The sequence below is a fragment of the Bos indicus genome, chromosome 28 (assembly GCF_029378745.1).
Source record: "Bos indicus isolate NIAB-ARS_2022 breed Sahiwal x Tharparkar chromosome 28, NIAB-ARS_B.indTharparkar_mat_pri_1.0, whole genome shotgun sequence".
In the NCBI taxonomy this organism is placed as follows: Eukaryota; Metazoa; Chordata; class Mammalia; order Artiodactyla; family Bovidae; genus Bos; species Bos indicus.
The window spans coordinates 25,138,241-25,162,335 of NC_091787.1; the positions used below are offsets into that span (position 1 = coordinate 25,138,241).

Genomic DNA, 24,095 nt, shown 5'->3' on the forward strand with positions numbered 1-24,095 from the left:
AATTCTTGAGCTGTAAAACTGTGATACTGCGTCAACATTTTGAACCTTATAAAATGTGAAGATGAAGTTCATTTTATTGAGCTTTTTGAAATGTTCTATGGCTTCTGATAGATCCAGATAAAATGTTTTGTTGGGTAAATGCACCATATTTTAGTCTTTGGGATAACATTGAGTATATTGCTTATGGTCAGTAGTTTTCTGCTATTTGATAAACATAGATCAAAACGCCTTTTCTTCCAAAGTTACCTATATAATTATAAGGTATCCAATACCATTTCTGCTGTAGCATTTTCCATTTTTTACAAAAAAAAAAAACTTCAGCTAAATGTTATGGAAGGATAATTAGTAGTGCTTCTCATTTTTTTACATTACTTTAGACTTTTGACAGGATTGAATTATTTGACTGTAATAGGTAATGCTGATGGCTAGCCCTAGTATGGAAGATTTGTATCATAAGTCATGTGCTCTTGCTGAAGACCCACAAGAACTTCGAGATGGATTTCAGCATCCTGCTAGACTCGTTAAGGTAAACTGAAAGATTTATTTTAACTTTAGGTGTATATTTACTTTGCTTAGTTCTGTCCATATATAAAATTTAAAAATACTACCTTTTAAATTTTGTTGATTTGTTTTATAATTTATTTTAATATAGTTACAGCAGTAAATGATGGAGGTGTTTTTCTCATTGCAGATTATGGCTGTATTTAATGTCTTATTTATATGTCGCTAGTTCAGCTGTCGTTTTGATACTATATATTTGAAGCATAATAAAATCTTAGTGGATTTAGTGTATCTGGATGCTCTTAAAGTGTGAATTATAGCTTGTTTTCTTTAAAAGAACTTTTTATCTGAGGAAATACTTTAGAAGGATGAGTTATGATGTATAAATCCTATTCCATTGCTGAAATGCAGTGTGGAACATGATGAACTGAACTCTTCCTTGACTGACAGATACCAGAGGTAGTAAAAATGGTATTGGAAAGGTTTGTTCCTTTCCTTTTCAAGTATTTAATTTGTAATTTGACAGGTTACATAATACATGTAAATGATTCTTTGTTTTAAATTAGTTTTTAGTGGGCATGAAAGGCAAGGATGAAGCCATGGCCATTGGAGGCCATTGGTCTCCTTCGTTGGATGGACCAGACCCAGAAAAAGACCCCTTTGTGTTGATTAAGACTGCTATTCGTTGTTGTAAGGCTCTGACAGGCATTGATCTAAGTGTATGCACACAATGGTAAGTACTAATTCATTTCTTGATTAGAAAGGTTTTTCTAATAGTTTATGTAGATGTTCTTGTCCATCAGCCTTCTCCCACCCCCACCCTCCCGTATTTTAGCAATCTTGATCATGCAGATAATCTCAAAGGAAAATGCTCGTTTGTAGCAAAAGTTTATTTGGTGCCAAAAATGTTTGGGGGAAAAGGATTAAGAACTAATCAAAATAAACTGAAAATATTAATGTTTTGTTACGCTGTACTTTGGAAGTTGGATGTATGTTGAAAATATTTTTCATTTCATGCATAGCTGGAGAAGATCGTCAAGAGAGAACTTCATTTCATTATAATTCTTTTGTTATAAAATGATGTAGTTGCTGATTATTTTTGTTCAGCCATATTTTCTCTTGAGGCTTATTTGTCTTGTGTATTTTAGTGTATTTCTTGTGATTTAATTGAGAACATTCTTTTTTTAGCACATGAAATCTGAACAGCTATCCAGCTTCTTCAGGTATTCTCTAAAATATGGGTAGCTCTGTAATCAAACTTGACAATGCCTTGGGGAACATATTCTTTTAACCATAAAATATTGTACAAATGTACCAAAAGAGGAACTATGGCTTCTATAATTTTTTTTTCTTTAGACCAACCTCAAGTTCTTGCAGCAAAATTTCTTTACTTGATGTGCTACAAGTGAACTAGGGTCTTTAAAATGTATTTTAGAATTTTTTTTCCAACATGCTTCTTCCCTTGCAACAGGTACCGTTTTGCAGAGATTCGCTACCATCGCCCTGAGGAGACCCACAAGGGGCGTACAGTTCCAGCTCATGTGGAGACAGTGGTTTTATTTTTCCCGGATGTTTGGCATTGCCTTCCCACCCGCTCAGAGTGGGAAACCCTCTCCCGAGGATACAAGCAGCAGCTGGTCGAGAAGCTTCAGGGTGAACGCAAGGAGGCTGATGGAGAACAGGCACTGAACGCTAATCCCTTTTTCTATTTCCGCTTCTCACAGGCACAGGAACACAGGCACAAATGCACACCACACACTACATAACAAACACACATGGAGGAACATAACTGGTAACAGCGACTGGTAATCCAGCTTTCAGCAGTATAGTTGTATGTTCTTTTCTCTTAAAAAAATTTGTCTATTATGCTAACTTTAAGAGTGCTGAGACCTCAAAGGAAAATAAGTTGTGCTTAAATTGCACAGAATTTTGTTTTTATCATAGGTCTAGTTGCTGGAATCTGGGACCAGTTGTTGAGCAAGATTCAGTATTAAGCCATTTTAAACATTTTGCCATTTTCTAAAATTTAAAAAATTTTCTCTTTCACGGTCATCATTTCTAGTCATGGATATTTGAAATTGGACAACCACAAGTCTGAGAGATTTGAAATTTCAGGCTATGTGGCGGCATCTTTGGTACATTTGAAAGGTCTGACTAAATCAGTCTTAACTTTGGGTGGTTTGAAAATTGGGGCAAGATCACACACTGTGTGGTTAGTGGAGAACCGGCAGTGTTTGTGCATCCCTGATATCCTTTGTGTTGTAATTTATCACCCTTTTGTGTTTCACAGATCTGGCTTTGATTGGCTGATGAGTGTCTTTGTGATCAGTTAAAAGTGGTAGAATGTATGTACGTGGACTTGCCTAAATAATAACTTTAGGAGAAGACAATCTGAAACATTTGTGACCTTGCACAGATCAGCAACAGACTTTTAAAAATTAATTAACCTTTATTTTAAGGTTTCAGAATAGTAATTCTGTTCTTAACTTTGTATATCAGGATGAAGAAGAGAAGGATGATGGTGAAGCTAAAGAAATTTCCACTCCTACCCATTGGTCTAAACTTGACCCAAAGACAATGAAGGTAACTTTGAAAGTAATGATATTTAATTATAAATCTATGAACAGGAATAGAGGATATTGTAGACAATAGTTTTTCAGATATAAGTCATTAAAAATGAAGTCCGCTCGTTAAATATAAAATTCTGTGTTGTGTTTGTGTGTGCAAAAATTAAATAGTTCAGCCAGTATCTGGTGAATGTAGTACGCATATGTGTATGGTGTGAGCAATATTGTTTTCTGATTTGGAAACTGACCAAGAGTTGGAATTTCTGCATTTAATTTACTTAAATTCCAGGAGAAGGAATGAAACATAGAAAAAGATTATCCAGTTCTTAAATGAATTTAAAAGTAAAATGTGGATTCAAAATGCATCTGAACTAGGAGGAAGGTAATATAAGACCCTGTTTTGAAAATCTTTGATTGATACTTAACGAGTTTTTCTTTGCTTCCCAAGGTCTTTGGACCTGTTATCTTTTGACCGTTTTGCATCTCTGAGTCTATACTGTGGATGTAGATCTAGAGAGTTACATATATAAATTCTATGTAGATCAGAAACTTGATTGCTTTTGCAGCTGTTTATTAACATGTAAAAGCTGACCTTTTGGTTAACTTCTGTCCTCAGCAAAATCAGAGTTTTTCTTATGAAACTATAGTTTTTAAGCCAACATTGATTTTTAGTAAGTAGAGAATATATATCATAATTTTGACACTCTTGCACTACTCCTCAACATCAGTTTTCCTCAACATCAGGTTTGATATAGAATCCTATAGATTCAGAAGATTAGATTAAGCCTGCAGCCCAAAGAAATTTTTGTCTAACTGATGGCTTCTCTATTGTTTCTTAGTTTAAAACATTTGTATTTCTTTGACTATAAATATTATGCATGCTTATTTTAAAAATTAGTGTATACATAAAATATTGAAGAAAAAATGACTCAAGCCTGTCACTCAAACAGAGCAACCTTTCTTAAAAATTAGATGTATTATCTTCTGTTATTTTTTCTGGGTATAAAGTGTTTGCTTGGTTCTAATCATGTATCAAAAAGTTTCCATCTCATCCTTTTCAATTAATAATAGTGTTTCCCATGTAATTTATTTTTAAATGTTTTATACTCTTCCATTCAAATGATGTACTGTTTTTTCCTTATGTATTAATACTCTTATTGGATATTTTGTTTCTTCACATTTTTGGATGGAGGGATTATGACAAAGAATGTATAACAAGTTTTTTTTCTTGTCTATAAATTATTTCCTTAGAGTAAATTCCCAGAGACTAGAATTTCTAGGTCAAAGAGCATTAACTTCTTTGAAAGCATCTTAAAATATGTTGCAAATTACTTAAAAAAATAATTCTGTCAGTTTGCATTTTTACAAATATTTTATGAGCTGTACAAGGGTCCCTTTCACCAAAACTTTTAAAAAACTCATACAGAAGATAATTGCATGATTCCTTGTTTCATGATCCTATTTCCATTTTCTGTGTTTTTATGCTGTGTATGTTTAGGTAAATGATCTCCGAAAAGAATTAGAAAGTCGAGCTCTTAGTTCCAAAGGCTTAAAATCCCAGTTAATAGCCCGACTGACAAAACAGCTTAAAGTAGAAGAGCAAAAAGAAGAACAAAAGGAATTAGAGAAATCTGAGAAAGAAGAGGAAGAGGAGGATGATAGAAAATCTGAAGATGATAAAGAGGTATATACTAAATCATTTCAATACTATTACACTTAATATTGGTTTATAGGGTTCTTTGAATATGTATGTGTATATACTTCTATTAAGATATAATTTACATAATAGTAAAATCGATCCTTTTAGTGAAAAGTTGTGCAAGTTTTGACACATACATATGGCCGTTTAACCACCATCACAGTCATCATATATATAAAAAAGGTCTGTCATCCCCTAAAAATAACTTATATTAATACCTCTTTGTAAGCATTTTCTTCTCCTACCTGGTCAGCCTCTGGAAGCCACTGATTTGTTTTCCTATAGTTTTGCCTTTTCAAGTATATCATTTAAATGGAATTATATAACCTTTTGAGTCTGACCTCTTTAATTTAACATAATGCGTTAGAGATTCACCCATTTTTATTGTGTGTTTCTGTAGTTCTTGTTAGTTGCTAAATAATATTCCACAGCATCAGTGTATCAGTGTTTATTCATTCTTCACTTGAGAGACATTTGAATGATTTCTGTAAGTCAGGTGTTTTCAATCCTTCCTCTTAATGAATAATAATGTTTTAGATATTAAAAAATCAAAGAAAATTTGCTTGACAGAGCTATTAAGTTCAGAGATTGAGTTTTGATGAAGTGCTTGTCTGAGAATTTTGCTGCTTTAAAGCTGTGTGCTTGATTGCATTACAGTTCTTAAGACTCAGAGACCGTTTATTCACTCTTGTTTGTGCCTCAGTCTTATATGCCCAGAAGAATAACTTCCGGGTGTTTTCTGAATTTGAAACATGGGGATGTCAGAAGTGTGTTACACCAACAGTAATTGGATAAACCAACATTATGTGTGTACTAATGGAATGTATTGTGAAAGTACACATCATTATTTATTAAGTCTTCCTACCAGAAATGTTTTACCTTCATCTAATTGTAAGGAAACAGATTTAGAATGTATGAAATTTTACAGAGCAGCTTGTCGGAACGTTTCATAAATGTTCATGTGATGAAAGTAGAAAAATGGTTTAAAGAAGGTTAATAATGACAACTGAATGCATTGAGTGAAACTTGACTGGACCCTGGATCAGGGTGGGAGGAGGGGAAGCCATTAACAGTATTTTTGAGATAATTGGAGAAATTTGATTATGGATGTAATAGTAGATTTGATAGTGGAATTATCTCAGAGTTGGCCAGCAGGAGGCATTTCAGGTTGACTTCTGTGTTCTTCCAAATAGCCTTGTGTCATCTTTTGAGGACTTCGCTTATTTTGCATTATGATATAAAGTGTTTTAGTCTCATTGATTACTATCCCTGCACTGTTTCTGAAGTCACCCATTTCCCCCGGAAGCCTTGGTACCTTTTAGTGAAGAGTGGTACATCGTATTTACTGTGGTGTGTACGTTGAAAGTGAAGAGCTTACACTAATAACTCTAGTCCTACTCCAACATCACAGACTTCTTTCTGGTTTTCTCTTTCTATATATTTTAACTCCTTTCCCCAATAATGAGAAACATACCTTCTATTATACTTAATGGATTTGCTTATTTCCTTAGTTATATATCACACTCCCTCTCCAATCTGTGTATCCTCCTTATTCCACTTTAGTCTTATTTCTTGTCCTATACTTTCTCTGTATGGATGCCCTCCTTGCTTCATTTGGATATCAGTGCCTGATAACTGGGCAGCTCTTCTACTCGGGGCCATTGTAGCTCTAAACTTTTCTCATCAACCTCAATCCTGTTGTAGACACCTACTTTGCTTGTAGGAATTGCTTTAGAATTGAATTGTTCAGAACAGCAACAGAAGAAAGCAGATTTTCACTTTTTGATGTTAGTGGGCAGTAGTGCTCAAATCCTAAATCCATTGATTTATTGAGGTTAAAAATGATGGTATTATAATTCTTATTTTGTTTTCACATATTCCTCTCATCTGCTCTTTTGGTTATGCAGTGGTATTTGCCTTTTGGTAAATTCATGCAGAAAAAGGCAGGATCAGTACTTGATTGTTTTCTTTCTTTTTAAAATATAGAATGTTGGGATTTCTCTGGTGGTTCAAAGGTTAAGATCCTGCGCTTCCACTGCACAGGGCACGGGTTCAATCCCTAGTTGGGGAACTAAGATCCCATATATGGCACAGTGGCATAAAAAAAAGGTTTCAGGAATTTGCAGCATTCCTCTGCCATACTAATGTAGTATATATGCTGCTCCATCAAGCACTATTTTTCTGTTGTTGTTTATCCAGTTTTTACAATAGTGAATTGGTTCCCCACATCTTCAGATGGTTACCTGTTTGTTTTTAAACATTATGAATACATGGATTTGAACATTTTTAATGGGTTTCAATTCCTTGTGATTCTTCTCCTTTTGAAGCTCAAATTGTCAACTTTTTTTTTTTTTTTGCCAGTGCTTGTGAATATATATACAGATACACAATACAAATAAAATATTAGTAGCCCCACCACCAGTATTAAAGTCTTGCTTACTTTAAGTACATTTTTGAATTTCCTATTCCTATACCTGCTTTCTCCCCATTTTAAAAATGTCCTATAAATATATTGTCCTAGCATTTAGCATACATACTGTACTCTCTTTTAATGCTCACTTAATTTTGGTTTTACTACTATATACCTAATGCTTACAACTAATCCTTTTGTCGTTGTACCTGAAGCTCATCTCTAGTAGATACCTCAGAGCTCATGGTAGCAAAAATACTTGGTTTTGTCTCTTGACTGTTGTGAATAATAGTGCTATGAACAAACAAGTTGTGTCAAGTAATAATTTTTTATTTGTTCTGTTCACTTTTGTTTTCTTTAAGGAATTCTGATGTCTTGTGTTTACGTTTTTTGCTTCCTCAGTATTGTTCACTTTTTCATTTCTCTTTGATTTTTAACATTTCCATATTACCTCCCTTTCTCTTTAAGACATTATCTTATTTGGTTTTTTAATAAATTTATTTTAATTAGAGGCTAATTACTTTATAATATTGTGGTGGTTTTTGCCATACATTGACATGAATCAGCCATGGGTGTACATGTGTCCCCCCATCTTGAACCCCCCTCATACCTCCCTCCCCACCCCATCTCTCTGGGTTGTCCCAGAGCACTGATTTTGAGTGCCCTGTTTCATGCATCACACTGGTCATCTATTTTACATGTGGTAATATGTGTGTTTCAGTGCTATTCTCTCAGGTCGTCCCACCCTTGCTTTCTCTCACACAGTCTTAAAGTCTCTTCTTTATATCTGTGTCTCTTTTACTGTCTTGCATATAGGGTCGTTATTATTGTCTTTCTAAATTCCATATATATGTGTTAATATACTGTATTGGTGTTTCTCTTTCTGACTTACTTCACTCTGTATAATAGGCTCCAGTTTCATCCCCCTCATTATTAGAACTGACTCAAATGAGTTCTTTTTTATACCTGAGTAATAATCCTTTGTGTATGTGTACCACAACTTCTTATCCGTTCATCTGCTGATGGACATCTAGGTTGCTTCCATGTCCTAGCTGTTGTAAACAGTGCTGCAATGAACATTGAAGTTCATGTATTTCTTTCAGTTCTGGTTTCCTTGGTGTGTATGCCCAGCAGTGGGATTGCTAGGTCATGTGGGAGTTCTATTTCCTGTTTTTTACCGAATCTCCATGCTGTTCTCCATAGTAGCTGTGCTAGTTTGCATTCCCACCAACAGTGTAAGAGGGTTCCCTTTTCTGTACACCCTCTCCAGCATTTATTGTTTGTTGACTTTTTGATGGCAGCCATTCTGACTGGCATGAAATGGTACCTCATTGTGGTTTTGATTTGCATTTCTCTGATAATGAGTGATGTTGAGCGTCTCTTCATGTGTTTGTTAGCCATTTGTATGTCTTCTTGGGAGAAATGTCTGTTTAGTTCTTCAGCCCACTCTTTGATTAGGTTGTTTATTTTTCTGGTATTGAGCTGCATGAGCTGCTTGTATATTTTTGAGATCAATTCTTTGTCAGTTGCTTCATTTGCTATTATTTTCTCCCATTCTGAAGGCTATATTTTCACCTTGCTTATCATTTCCTTTGTTGTGCAAAAGCGTTTAAGTTTAATTAGGTCCCATTTGGTTTTTTTTGTTTTTATTTCCATTACTCTGAGAGGTGGGTCATAGAGGATCTTCTGATTTACGTCAGAGAATGTTCTGCCTATGTTTTCCACTAAGCATTTTATAGTTTCTTGTCTTAAATTTAGATCTTTAATACATTTTGAGTTTATTTTTGTGTATGGTGTTAGAAAGTGTTCTAGTTTCATTCTTTTACAGGTGGTTGACCAGTTTTCCCAGCACTACTTCTTAAAGAGATTGTCTTTTCTCCATTGTATATTCAAGGTTTTTTCTTTGTTTTTCCATACAAATTGTGAAATTATTTGTTCTAGTTCTGTGAAAAATACCATTGGTAGCTTGATAGGGATTGCGTTGAATCTGTAGTTTGCTTTGGGTAGTATACTCATTTTCACTATATTGATTCTTCCAATCCCAGAACATGGTATATTTCTCCATCTGTTTGTGTCATTTTGATTTCTTTCATCAGTGTTTTATAGTTTTCTACATATAGGTCTTTTGTTTATAGTTTTCTACATATAGGTCTTTTGTTTCTTTAGGTAAGTTTATTCATAAGTATTTTATTCTTTGCATTGAAATGGGATTGTTTCCTTAATTTCTGTTTGTTTTCTCATTGTTAGTGTATAGGAATGCAGGGGATTTCTGTGTATTGATTTTATATCCTGCAACTTTACTATATTCATTGATTAGCTCTAGCAATTTTCTGGTGGAGTCTTTAGGGTTTTCTATGTAGAGGATCATGTCATCTTCTAACAGTGAGAGTTTTATTTCTTTTCCAATGTGGATTCCTTTTATTTCTTTCTTCTCTGATTGCTGTGGCTAGGACTTCCAAAACTATGTTGAATAGTAGTGGTGAAAGTGGTCACCCTTGTCTTGTTCCTGATTTTAGAGGAAATAAGGCATTTACCTGTTGAGTTCATTTGCTTTTTTATTCCTTTACTTTATTCTTAAATTTCTGGAACTCTCTTTTCTGATTGTTCCCTAAATTCTGTCACCTCATTTTCTACTTTTAAAATATTTACTCATAAAATAAAATAAAATATTTACTCATGTTGTTCTTTCATATGTTGTAACATTTTCTCTATGTCTTTTAGCACACTTTAAAATAGTCAGTTAAGGGTTTTTTATCTGTCTTTTGGCCATGTCTTCTGGTCCACTTTCATTGTCTGCCAGAGACGGGATTCTGCTCCTTATTCTCTCACCCCCTTTTTTTTTTTCCAGTAATAACTTTGCATGGAATTTGACCAAAGTACATTTCTGTTGCTAATTTTTATGTGAATGTGGTTTCTCTAAAGTTTGTTAGAAGGAGGTTGCTTCAGATAGCTTTTCTGACTTTATAGAGCTCTATGTTCTGTTATTTTCTTGTTCTGCCAAAAAATATGTGGTGTCTTGCTGAGATTTTATCTGGACCTTTTCCTCCCACGTCTCTATTCTCTCTCTTTTATTCTTGTACTGTTCACTGTTGATTCTGCTCCCAGAAGTTTCTCCTCAGTTTGGCCTGTGCTGAAAGGGTGCCTTGATAAATCAGCTTTGCAAGTGGGCCTAGAATGCCTTGGCCATTTTAGATCTTAACACTGACCCTTTGTACTCACTCACCTTTTCCTAGTTTCAGCTACTATTTTTAAATTTACCTGCTGTGCTTTCCACTGCCTGTTTTATGGTTTTCCTATTCTTAGATTCAGCAGGTAACCTCATTGCTTCCTCTGCTTCCCCTCTACACAGATGTCAGTAACACATAGATGTTTTAGATCTTGTGACTTTTCCCCTCCTACTTGTATATTGGGGTTTGTGGAAATACCTTTGTCATTTCATTTTGTTATGAATATACATGGATTTTGGTTTTGGTATCTAGATTATACTGTCTCTTTTTTAAATGTGGGGATTGCCACCATTTTCCCAGAATATCCTGATTTATATGATGGTAATACAGGTTTGTGGTGTCTTTTCCCTCTTTAGAAGGCAGCAGCTTACCCTGGAAAATGAAAAAGAGAATTAGGAGCCGTAAAAGTGGCTATCTTCTTTAGTAAATTTGAACTTCACTCTCTTCTTAGCCCTTAAAGTTGGTATTATCATTGTTAGAAATTCACCCTTTTTCTTTTGGTATGATACATAATGTATGTGGAAGTTTAACCATTATTTAAAATTTCAAATATGTAGGAAGAAGAAAGAAAACGTCAAGAGGAACTGGAACGCCAGCGTCGGGAAAGAAGATATATTTTGCCTGATGAGCCGGCTATCGTTGTACATCCAAACTGGGCTGCAAAAAGTGGCAAGTTTGATTGTAGCATCATGTCTTTGAGTGTACTTTTGGACTACAGATTAGAGGATAATAAAGAACATTCATTTGAGGTAATGTTTTACATTTGAATTGGGGTCCAAATAAGGTTCATATATTTTGATTGGTCAGTATATCTCAAATCTCTTTTGAGTGCCTCCTTCATTGTTTCTGTTTTTAAAATTTTCCTTACAGTGTATTTTTTTATGGGAAAAACAACCAGGTGACATTTCCTACAAACTCAGTTTTGCTGATTGCATTCCTGTGGTATGGTTTAAATGTTTGCCTTCTCTGTTTCCCATAAATTGATACTTGGATCTAAAGTCTCAGTCCGGTTCAGGTTCAATCATTGTTTTTCTTCGACTGCTTCACAAGTAGTGGTGTGTTTTTTGTTTTTTATCAGGATATCAGGGGTCATATAATACAATAATGTCTAACTACTGCTCTTGGGAATGTAGCAGCACTTTATTATTTACTGTAGAATTTAAAATACCATTTTGTGGGATTGAAACTTTTACATCTGACTGATCTTGGTGTAAGATAAAATAATTGATGTTTATCTTTTCAAGGTGAATCTGTTCCTTTGTATCATTACTCTAGAGCAGCTTTACAACATAATTTGTCATTTTTCAAAATAGTTGAAATGCACTTCTCTTTCTGTGTTAGTGATTGGTTCATTCTTTAAACAAAACGGTGTAAAATATGACTTTTGTAAATAGCCTATATGAAATTATAATTGTGTACAATTATTGTATCTTATCAACAAATTTCACATTGTTTCATTTGATAAATTATACTGTAAAAATCAGTCATACCTACTTGACCCAGAAGGTCATTCGTTGTCCACCAGATGGTAAGATAAAAGTGATGTTTATAAACAAATAAAGAGGGCTTCTGAGCTTATTAAACATGAAGTGCATTCTTATTCATCTTGATGCAAAGTATGTAACAAATATTAAAGTGTTTACAGTTTTTGAAACACTGAAAATTCCAGTAAATCAGTGTCCTTAAACATCATATGTTATATGATTTTATTTTTATTACCAGTTGCCATAAATGTAACTCTTAATAGTGCCTCTCCTGCAGTAGTCATTAAAAAATAAATTAATGAAAAAAATAGTCTTTGATATCTCTACTTATAATGTATACACTATATATCTAAAGGATGCTGTAAGAGGATCTCAAATTAATGCCATACAGTGGAAAACACTGATTTGAGAAACAGACATCTGCTAGCAAAATGTTGCTTTATTTTTTTCCTCTCCATCTAACATATCCCCTTAATTTCCTTTTAATCTATCATTAGAATGTAAGTCATTTTTGTATGTGAATTTAACATTAGTTTTCAAATGTCACTTGATCAGAAAGGCCATCTCCGGCTGTACTCTTATTACTCTCTATGCTCTTACCCTGCTTGTTTTTATTATAATTTGATACTGATTTTATTATTTCATACTTTGTCCCCCTAGATTAGTTATCTTATGAGAGTTAGGATTTTTATCTGCTTTCTTCACTTCTGTATTCACATTGCTAAAGAACAGTCCTGATACATAGTAGGCATTTCATAAAAACTTGTAGAGTACATCTTGTTGATACACATGATAAAGTCATGCAGTTATTTTTTTATACTATTTGGTCAAAAGTACACTAAAAACAGTATTTATATCTTCAGAAGAGTTTTTGAGGATTTTGAGGCTTCTTGGCATCATCAACATTAATTATTTATTGTTAGCGCCCATTAGTTCTTGGATGTGATAAGTCATCGTATGATAAATTACTGATTTGCTGGATTTGTTCACTAAGTTGGCTGGGTTACTGTTTTGTCTTTTTATAGGTTTCATTATTTGCAGAGCTTTTCAATGAAATGCTTCAAAGAGATTTTGGTGTCAGAATATACAAATCATTATTGTCTCTTCCTGAGAAAGAGGATAAAAAAGAAAAGGAAAAGAAAAGCAAAAAAGATGAGAGAAAAGATAAAAAAGAAGAAAGAGATGATGAAACTGATGAACCAAAACCCAAACGGAGAAAATCAGGCGATGATAAAGATAAAAAAGAAGATAGGGATGAAAGGAAGGTCTGTAATTATTTGTATGACCAGCAATTGATTTAGTTTTCTAATTAGTCTTCTGTAGTGTAACATAGAACAATAAATTTCATCAGAATAGTGAAATATAAAAGTCAAACTAAAAAGTTTTAGTGTATTATTAGAAATTTAAGTCTTTTGAATTAAGCCTACATAAGCATATATAACTAGTTATAACTAGTTTTGTTTATTCTATTTTTAAGTCTGAGGTATATAGCATGATGGCTTATTTATGTATGTTGTGAATGATAAAAGTACATTATTATAAGATATTTATAATATACTATTTCAAGTAAATTTGGTGAATTTAATTATTTTGAGATCCTGCTTAATTTTAAGACATTTTAAATTACAGAAAGAAGATAAAAGAAAAGATGATTCTAAAGATGATGATGAAACTGAAGAGGATAATAATCAAGATGAATATGATCCAATGGAAGCAGAAGAAGCTGAGGATGAAGAAGATGGTACGATTCACTTATTTCCCCTTAGGGTGAAAACTACAATTTTTGTTTGGTGACTTCATATCACTGAAATGCATGATTATGGTAATTTTTAGAATAGGAAAGGTAAAATATTCTCTGGTGAGAGTATGTTATATTAAGTACTGTTAATATATTAACTACTATTTTAGTAATTTTTAGGTGAGAGGATTGTTTTAAGAAATGTTTAGTTTTGACTGTCATATGTTCCACATACAATTAATGCTTATTCACCTTGAGTAAAATTTTCCCTAAAAACTGTATTAAAGTGTGTCATGAAAAGGTTATAATCTTCCTTAGAAAACTAACTCTGCTGCTGCTGCTAAGTCTCTTCAGTCATGTCTGACTCTGTGCGACCCCATAGATGGCAGCCCATGAGGCTCCCCTGTCCCTGGGATTCTCCAGGCAAGAACACTGGAGTGGGTTGCCATTTCCTTCTCCAATGCATGAAAGGGAAAAGTGAAATCGCTCAGTCGTGTCCAACTCTTAGCGACCCCATGGACTACAGCCCACCAGGCCCTCCGTCCGTGGGATTTTCCAGGCAAGAGTACTTGAGTGGGGTGCCATTGCCTTCTCTGAAAACTAACTCTAGTATTTTTTTAAATTATGAAGGCTATCATCTAAGCAAAAGAGTATGTCTCACATTCAGATTGAGTTTAAAGACTAATAAGAAACACTTGCATATCTATTATCCAAGTTTTAAATAATAGACTTTCACTGGTAGTAATGAAACTCAAAAGGCTTTATAGTAGATGTCTTGACTAATCATATATGCCAGTTCTATAGTACTTATGGAGTACCACTGATTATTGGTTTCAGTGTAGATTTGCGGCGTTTTAAAAAAAAATTTTTTTTTCTCAAATGAGAAAATCATTAAGTTTTCTTTGTAATACCTATCTCTGAGAATTATTACTACTTAAGGTATTTTTGGTTTGCCTCTCTATTTTTTTTTTTTTTAGCCTAGCATTTTAATTTTCTTCTAATTGGTGAAAATATTCAAACATACAAGAAGCTGAAAGAACGGAACACAAAAGAAGTTGAACAGCTTATACCCAACAGTTGATTCATTAGTTAATATTTTATCTTATTTATATTGTCTTTGTGTTTGTATGTGTTTCTGATTCATTTGAAAGTAGAAATTCTTCAAGTTGCCTAAGAAAAGACATTCAACTCAGTAGCAGTGATATGATATACATATATCACTGTTTCTTTTATCTTCATTACCTGCTTTGCTCAATGAAGATGAACCCTTTTTACAATCCCATTTTTTTCTCCCCCATTCTCCCAGTATTGTTTTAATCACTGCTTTACTTAAATCACTGAACATTGTTCTCATTTTCTTTTGTGTCAGAATGTCCTGGCTCTCTTTAGTTGTTTTCTTTATTCCTTTTCTGCTGTGTAACTCCCTTAGTGGTGTTCTTTTCCATTCTCCTGACTTAAAATACTATCTACCTGTATTGATAGTTCTCAAATTTATATCTCAAATCAGGCTTCTCTTATTCTTCCATATCAACTGCCTATTTGTCATCTCCACTTACCTGACATTTCAAAATAAACATGTCTTAATCCTGAACTTCTGCTTTTCCTCTTCACCATATGAAAACAAACAAATCCTCTGACCTCTGACTCTTGATGGCTGTCTCATCCTTATAGTTGCTTAAGCTAAAATCTAGGAGTCATCCTTGTTTTTTTTTTGGTCATATTCCATTTCCATACTATCAGGAGGTCATATTGCCTCTGTCTTCAAAATATACCCAGAATCAGACCATTTGTCACCAACTTTATAGACTTCCTTGATGAATCAGATGGTAAAGAATCCCATCTGCAGTGCAGGAGGCCTGGGTTTGATCCCTGAATTGGGAAGATCCCCTGGAGAAAGGAAAGGCCACCCTACCCACTCCAGTATTCTTGCCTGGAGAACTCCATGGACAGAGGAGCCTAGCGGGCTACAGTCACTGGGGTCACAGTCGTACATGACTGAGTAACTAACATTGTCAGTTTCACTTCTGTTTTTTTCACTGGTGTAGCCCTAAGGCAGCCCATACCTGGATTATTTTAATAGCCCCCTATCTGGTTTCCCTCCCTATACCCTTCCTCTAAAGTCTCTTTTCAGTACAGTTGCTAGAATAACTTATGTAAAACAATAGGGAGTTATTTAAATGCATTTTGACATAGACATGCAGTTAAATTCTGTGTAGTCATTGAAAAAGTAGGTAGGGGATAGTGATGTGGAAAAGATTACCAGATAGTTTTTATACGCAGCATGTTCTAAGATTTGAGCAGTGATTACTTGGAATTTTAAAAAATGTTTTAAAATTAGGTTTCTGGAGAGATGGTTACGAAAGTGACACCTTTCAAGTTAAACACTCAAAATGGGTCATGTCTGTAAAATGTGAACAAATGAAAGTGAATACTTAACCATTTCATAATTGAGGAAACTGCAGCTCTTAGCAGTAAATTAATTTATCCATGGTAATAAAACAAGCAATTGAACCACTCTGTACTTTGTATGAAATAATTAGGTTTAAAACACATAGTCTTAAAAAAAAAAAAAAAAAAACCACACACATAGTCTTTCTCTTTTTTAATACTGCTTATTACTGTTCTTGGAGAAGGCAATGGCACCCCACTCCAGTACTCTTGCCTGGAAAATCCCATGGACAGAGGAGCCTGGTGCAGTCCATGCGATCACTAAGAGTTGGACATGACTGAGCGACTACACTTTCACTTTTCCCTTTCATGCATCGGAGAAGGAAATGGCAACCCACTCCAGTGTTCTTGCCTGGAGAATCCCAAAGACGGGGGAGCCTGGTGGGCTGCTGTCTGTGGGATCACACAGAGTTGGACACGACTGGAGCGACTTAGCAATTGCTGTTCTAAGATATATATCACAAACTCACTCATTTTAAATGTATGTAATTTAGTTTAATAATTTAACAATATAATAATTTCTAGTAACTTTATAGAATTGGAAACCATCACCACAATCCAGTAGTTTTAGAACATTTGTCTGTTTCCCTTTATTTATTTAAGATTTCTTCATTTATTTTTCATTTGTTTTTTGGCTGTGGTGTGTTTTTATTGCTACGCATGGGCTTTGTCTAGTGGTGAGCAGTGTGCGGTTGTATCGCGGTGGCTTCTCTTGTGGAGCACAGGGTCTCTGCACACAGGCTTTGGTAGTTGCAGTGTGTCAGGTTAGTAGTTGTGGCTCACAGGCCTAATTGCTCCACAGAACATGGGGTCTTCCCTGAACCAGGGATTGAACCAGTGTCCCTGTATTGCAAGGCGGATTCTTAACCACTAGACCACCAGAAAAGCCCACTGTTTTCTTTTTTTTTTAATAACACCTTAAGATATAATTTATATATCAATCATTTCACCCACTTATAAACATGCAACTCACTGGTTTTTGATATATACACAATTTTAGACAACATTTTGTATAAATATAATCATGCAGTATGTGGGGGGTTTTTTTGGTGACGGGCTTCTTTTCACTTAGCATAATGTTATCAAGGTTCATGTGTGTTTTCACATGTGTATTCTATTTAATACAAAGATTTTTCTACATTGTTACTGTTTGCATACAACTTCTCATTTAAGACAGTCCTTCCCAGAGTGTTCCAAAATATTAACTGGTATTAAGGTTACTAAAATATTCTAGGGTCAAATAAATTTGGGAAACTTGGGCTAAAAGCAAAGGTTAACACGTTTTACTATAGAATTTCTTAGCTGCTTATTTATATTGTGAATGTTCAAGAAGGGAATATAGTGTGAATTATTTATGAATATAAGCTCTGTAGTATCTTAAGGACTAATCAACTTCTTGTGTTTACTGTATCTTGTATTTTACCAACAAACCCTTTGTTACTCTGGGCTTTCTGATGGAGATCCATTTGAAAGATCCAGAAACCTCTAGAACTAAAATTTTCTTTTAAAATTGTTGATCATTAAATATCTGCAAAAAAGTCCCCTCTAATTTTGAAGGCTAAATCTAAGATGAAAGAGTTGGCTGGGTTAGTTTCTTCTGAGGGCTGTGAGGAAAGGTTCTATTCTAGGCAACTTTGATCAGCTTCTAGATGGCTATCTTTTCCCCATATTCTCATATATTGTCTTCTGTCTGCATGTGTCTGCATACAAATTTCTCCTTTCTTTAGGAACACCAGTCATTGAGTTAGAGCCCTCTCTGATAATCTCATTTTGATTATCTCTGCATAGACCATTTTTCCAAATAAGGAAAAATTCTGAAGTATTAGGGGCTTAGGACTTCAACTTAGGCATTTTAGGAGGTAAGGACTGAATCCATAAGCAAATTTATTGTTTAATATTAGCTGAATTTCAAGGTGGTAATGGTATTTACCTGAGGGTGGTGGCCAAGGTCTTCAAAAACTGGGTAGCCTATGGATAGGTAAGAGAAAGGAGTTTACTTTTTTGTCAGTTTTCTGTTTATTTATTTATTAAGAATAATTTATCCAATTTCCTGGGCTTCCATGGTAGCTCAGATGGTAAAGAATCTGCCTGCAGTGTGGAGACCAGATTTGATCCCTAGGTAAGGAAGATCCCCTGAAGAAGGAAGGGAATTGCAACCCTCTCCAGTGTTTTTGCCTGGAGAATTCCATGGACAGAGGAGCCTGGCAGGCTACATCCATGGGGTTGCAAAGAGTTGGATACAACTGAGCTTTAACTTTCACCTGATTTCCTATCTTTTATTATGCAAATCTGGATATTAACATTGTTAGGTCTTAATTATGAAAAAACGTTTCAATTCTCACATACACTTTTATTCTGCAATAATGCATCTGCAGTTAGAATTCCTATATTGGTGTTTCTCCTTTAAGAAAATATACTTGCTCTGTTTTAAAAAAAAATTTAAGTTTCAATCTTTTTGTATTAAATACATTCATTTTTGGAAACTAAATCCCCCCAATACTTATTGAATTAAGTCCTTGTATTTAAATCAGTAAAATCCACTTTCTTCTTCCCTCTGGTCTCCTTATAAGTTTCTTCCTGTTCAGGGCTATAATTGTTTCTTATAAAATCCAAACTATTTTTATTTATATATTTCTTTGCTGTTGTATCTTATGAAAACTGATCAGTAATAGAAAAGTATTTTCAATCTGTGTGATAGTTGGAAATTTATCTACTAAATGAGTCTTTTGCTCCTGTTGTATTTACTGTATAGATCGAGATGAGGAAGAAAACAAACGAGATGACAAAAGAGATATTAATAGGTACTGCAAGGAGAGGCCCTCTAAAGATAAGGTATGTATTAAATACTGAAGTATGTTTGACATACATTATTGGTTTCTTATGTACAACACAACGATTTCCATTTTTTACATAAAACATACTTATTACTAAATGTAACACAGTGATGAACTTTATTGATGCTTGTATATCTTTATAGTACCACTCAGCAGAATTCAGTCAGTTGTATTTTGGTATTCAGTTTAGTTGCTGAGTTGTGTCTGACTTTTGCAACCCCCTGAACCGCAGCACACCAGGTCTCCCTGTCCGTCACCAACTCCCGGAATTTACCCAAACTCATGTTCATTAAGTCAATGATGCCATCCAACCATCTCATCCTCTGTTGTCCCCTTCTGCTCCTGCCCTCAATCTTTCCCAGCATCAGGGTCTTTTTAAATGAGAAAAGATATGTCAGATAATCAGTGGGCTTCCTAAGTGGTCAGTGGTAAAAAATCTGCCTGCCAATGCAGGAGATGTGGGTTGGATCCCTGGGTTGGGAAGATTCCCTGGAGAAGGAAATGGCAGCCCATTCCAGTATTCTTGCTTGGAAAATCCCATGGACAGAGGAGACTGGTGGGTTATGGTTCTTGGGATCGCAAAAAAGTCACAACTTGGCGAGTAAACAGCAACAACAGATAATATGTTTTATTTATTTCTTCATACACGTAACTAGATCAACTCAGTTTAGCTAAGATGAGACAAAGGTCTTTTCATATTTTTGTATATTATGGACAATGACTTAATAAGTCAAATTTTGTCACTTTTCAGGGGTTAAAATTATGTACTATATTTTCTGCATTTTCTTTAGGAAAAAGAGAAGACTCAGATGATCACAATTAACAGAGATCTATTAATGGCATTTGTTTACTTTGATCAAAGCCATTGTGGTTACCTTCTTGAAAAGGATTTGGAAGAAATATTTTATACTCTTGGACTACATCTTTCTCGGGCTCAGGTAATCTATCTTAAAATATTTGAAATGAAAAGCATTTTTAAATAACTCTCTTTTTAGTATCTTTGACTTTTTGAAATATAAATGCAAATACAGGCTCATAATAATACAGTATTGAAATAACATGTAAGCAGTTAAAAGTCTCCTCTCTGTCTAATTCTATGCCTTTGGCCTAGTATATAAACTTCTAGATCTTTTTTAAGCAACTCATACGTGTTTATATATGATAGTTCCGGTTTTATAAACAATACATGAAATCATTCTGGTGATATCTGAGACTTTTTTTCATTTAATAATGTATCATCAGCATTCTGCCATGAAAATAGAGACCCATTTTGTTCTTTTTATTACTGCATAGTATTCCATGGTATAGGTGTGCCTTTTATTGCCTTAACTAGGCCCCAGTTGCTGAATGGCTCTCATTTTTTAGAACCACAGGCTATGCTGTAATATGTGTGTTTGTACATAAACTTTAATGTATGTGTTAGCGTTTCTTTCAGTGTTGCTTTTTTTTTTTTTAGAAAATTTTTTTCAAGTGATAATTTGAAATTTAGGTTTCTAGAGAAGACAGTTAAAAACGTAAGTGCTCAAATTGAATTTTAGTGGATACCTGAGAAATGGTATTAATGTTCATCATATGTGAAAATTAGAACATAGTTCAAGGAGAATCAAAAACTTATTTTCATCTTTTAAATATGGTTACTTTCTTGCATAACAGGTAAAGAAGCTTCTTAATAAAGTAGTACTCCGTGAATCTTGCTTTTACCGGAAATTAACAGACACCTCAAAAGATGAAGAAAACCATGAAGAATCTGAAGCTTTGCAGGAAGATATGCTAGGTTTGAGTATATTACTTTAAGATCATGCCATTTTATAACTGTATTATTAATTTAAAAAGAAAATAACATAATAAACTATGGTATCTTTTTTTTTTTTTAAGTATGGTATCTTTTAGGGATTTCTTGGAGGTCCAATGGTTGGCACTTCATGCTTCCACTGCAGGGGTTACGGTTTCAATCCCTTGTCAGAGAACTGTGACCCCACATGCTGTAAAATAAAAGTATCTTTTATATTATAGGAAACAGATTGTTACTTCCAACACCAGTAGTAAAACAGGAGTCAAAAGACGTAGAAGAAAATGTTGGCCTTATTGTGTACAACGGTGCAATGGTTGATGTAGGAAGCCTCTTGCAAAAATTGGAAAAGAGTGAAAAAGTACGAGCTGAAGTGGAACAAAAGCTGCAGTTACTAGAAGAAAAGACAGGTAAGGAAAAGCATTGGTATGTTGGTACTTTTAACACTCTACTGGGGTATATATGTGGGCACACATATGCACACCTGTACACATGCATATCCATCCATACTTTATAGTGTAGATACATAATGTAACTTTACATTTGACTATTTCTGTTAAAGGTTGTAAAATTGCTTAGCATAATAGAATTAATCTTAGATCTTCATGTGTATTCTCAGGTTTGATTGTTCTGTTGTATCCTTTAATTCCTCCCATAGTTCTGCTTAGTTTTCACCACTTCCTGCTACTTTTTCTAGTCTGTGCAATCATCTAAAAAATGGAACTTGGTTTTAGAAGTAATACTTAGGTAAAGCTTAATTTAACTGAGTATTGTAAGTCTTCATGTGGACAGTTGACTCATTGGAAAAGGCTGATGCTGGGAGGGATTGGGGGCAGGAGGAGAAGGGGACAACAGAGGATGAGATGGCTGGATGGCATCACCAACTCGATGAACATGAGTTGGGGTTAACTCCGGGAGTTGGTGATAGACAGGGAAGCCTGGCATGAGCAACTGAACTGAACTGATTGTGAGTGAAAGTGAAAGTCACTCAGTCATGTCTCACTCTTTGTGACCCATGGATTATACAGTCCATGGAATTCTCCAGGTAAGAATACTGGAGTGTGTAGCCATTCCTTTCACCAGGGGATCTTCCCAACCCAGGGATCGAACCCAGGTCTCCTACATTGTAGCCGGATTCTTTACAAAGAAGCATTGCATTGTGCTATGCTATTGAAATTGACACTTATGGCCAGTTTAAGGAATTATATACGCTTATTAAGTCTAATCATACACTTATTATTATTTAAGTCTTCTGACTTTAAATATTTTTAACCTCAAGGTTAAATTGGAAATATTAAGTGGTAAGATGGTGAATTTTGAACTTGATTTCTTTTTTTTTTCTTTTGACAGATAAAGATGAAAAAACCATATTAAATTTGGAGATTTCTAACAAAAACCTTTCTGGTGAACTTAGAGAAGTTAAAAAGGACCTTAGTCAGTTACAAGAAAACTTAAAGATTTCAGAAAACATGAATTTGCAATTTGAAAACCAACTGAATAAGACAATCAGAAACTTATCCACAGTAATGGATGAAATCCACACTGTTCTTAAGAAGGTTAGCTATTGTTTACCTTCAACATTTTCATAGTTTATTCTTTTTCAGAAAAGCCTATCTCTGGAAAATTTAATATTATTAAGCTCTTAGTGGCTTTTCTAACAGAAACTAGTGGTAGTATTCTGTCCTTTTCTCCAAAGATAGTATTTTCCTAGAGCTTACTTCACATGTCAACATGATTTATGTTTGCAGACTTCTTTATAAACAAGATTTACTAATCTAGTAACTTAGTGCCATTGTAAACTAACTTTAGTAATTGAGAGACCTTCTTTAGCCTGGGTCTCCCTCAGAGAACAAGGGGGGAAAAAGTCTCCACTTCAAGGACTGTATTATTGTTAGTAATGTATTCCTGAGAACCTCTGATTTCTTAGGACTTATATGGCTTTCTCAAATACTAAAAGTCATTCTGCACAGAACTGCGAGATTTCTTTCAAATAGTTCCCCAAGGGTTCATTTTTCCATAGATGGTGAAATGGGCTATCTGGAGTATCTCTGTTTATTGATGGTATTTTTTTAAAGTTACATCTAAGAGAACCTAATAAAATATACTTTTTCTTTGTATATTTTATAGGATAATGGGAAGAATGAAGATAAAGATCAGAAATCTAAGGAGAATGGTGCAAGTGTATGATAAAATACATGTAGTGACAAAGAATGGTGATAAATAATGTAATATATAAAATCATGATACTAGAATGAAAGTGATGCACGTTTGATCCTAGTAGTATAAATATCTGTCAGTTCAAATGATGTATAAAGTTTTATGAATGTGAGTCTTTGTTTTTGAAAATTGCTTGTAATTCCTGGCATCCAAATTATTAAACACTCCTTGAGTGAGATAATTTTGCATTGCAAAATGTTTTAGGATGAACTTTGTTATAGTTTTAACCCCAATAAAGTTCATCAGTTTAATTGACAATAGTATTTAATTACAGATGTCATTTATTAAAAACCTGGAAAGTTGCGATTTTATTTATAACATTATCATTACTAGTTTTTACGAAAGATACTAGCCTTTTAAAACCTCAATATAAGTCAGAAAATAGCGTGGTGCTTCAATTTTGCAAGTTTTTTGGAGCACGCTTTTTTTTTTTTTACTTGTTCTAAAATCCTAACTAGACTGTAAAAACATTTATTAAAAATTTAATTCATCCAAAAGACAGTACATTGAAAACTGAGAAAATAATAATTATGTTATTATATATGTTAGGCTTTACATAAAACATAGTTTTGATGTTAATGTTAACTGTTTTAGTTTCCCAGAATAGCATGTATATTACTTTTAATTTTGAGGTTTTTTTTTTTAAATGCAGTATATGTCACATGTACAATTTAGTATCGAGCCAGTGGATGTCAGTATGATACCTTAAGTCTTATTTAATTAAAAATATTATTTTTATTAGTCTGTGTACCTCCTTCAGAATTTTAGATACATAAGAGTTTATTAACTAATTCAGTGAAAAGGTAGGAAATGTGATACACTCTAAAGCAATGGTACTCAACAGGGGGTTAATTTGCCCCCAAAAGACATTTAGCTATGTCTGGAGACATTTGTACCTGGCCCAGCTGGGTGAGTGCTACTGGCATCTACTTGTTAGAGGCCAAGAACTTTGATAAATATCCTACTTTGCATATCCTGCCTGCCACTGCTGCCCACCCCGCCGAACCCTCCCCGCCACCGCCCCACCCCAGCAAAGACTATGCAGCCCAAAATGTCAGTAGTTGAAAAACTCTTGTCTAAAGGAATGTAGGGATAAATTCTGGTCTTTTGCTTGGGAGAGGGCATGCCATACAGTGTGTGGGATCTTAGTTTCCTGAACAGGGATCAAACCCTTTGCCCCT

At 34.3% G+C, this 24,095-nt stretch overlaps 1 protein-coding gene and 1 non-coding gene across 7 annotated transcripts in view; both read left to right on the forward strand.

The window, feature by feature from the left end:
* CCAR1 (cell division cycle and apoptosis regulator 1) overlaps positions 1–23,655 on the forward strand; it is a 47,034-nt gene extending 23,379 nt beyond the window's left edge. For all 6 annotated transcript variants that reach the window (XM_070781865.1, XM_070781863.1, XM_070781861.1 and 3 more), the window contains 14 exons: positions 413–526; positions 1,068–1,234; positions 1,973–2,183; positions 3,001–3,084; positions 4,567–4,752; positions 10,962–11,153; positions 12,914–13,153; positions 13,518–13,629; positions 18,827–18,906; positions 19,700–19,846; positions 20,562–20,682; positions 20,922–21,107; positions 22,048–22,253; positions 22,825–23,655. In XM_070781865.1, coding sequence (XP_070637966.1) covers positions 413–526; positions 1,068–1,234; positions 1,973–2,183; positions 3,001–3,084; positions 4,567–4,752; positions 10,962–11,153; positions 12,914–13,153; positions 13,518–13,629; positions 18,827–18,906; positions 19,700–19,846; positions 20,562–20,682; positions 20,922–21,107; positions 22,048–22,253; positions 22,825–22,884 — 2,106 coding nt within the window. In that variant the 3' untranslated portion in view covers positions 22,885–23,655. The remainder of the gene's footprint in view (positions 1–412; positions 527–1,067; positions 1,235–1,972; positions 2,184–3,000; positions 3,085–4,566; positions 4,753–10,961; positions 11,154–12,913; positions 13,154–13,517; positions 13,630–18,826; positions 18,907–19,699; positions 19,847–20,561; positions 20,683–20,921; positions 21,108–22,047; positions 22,254–22,824) is intronic.
* On the forward strand, positions 872–936 carry LOC139180479 (small nucleolar RNA SNORD98). The gene has a single exon (XR_011564747.1). It is a non-coding gene; the product is annotated as a small nucleolar RNA SNORD98 (small nucleolar RNA).
* Positions 23,656–24,095: the final 440 nt, after the last annotated feature.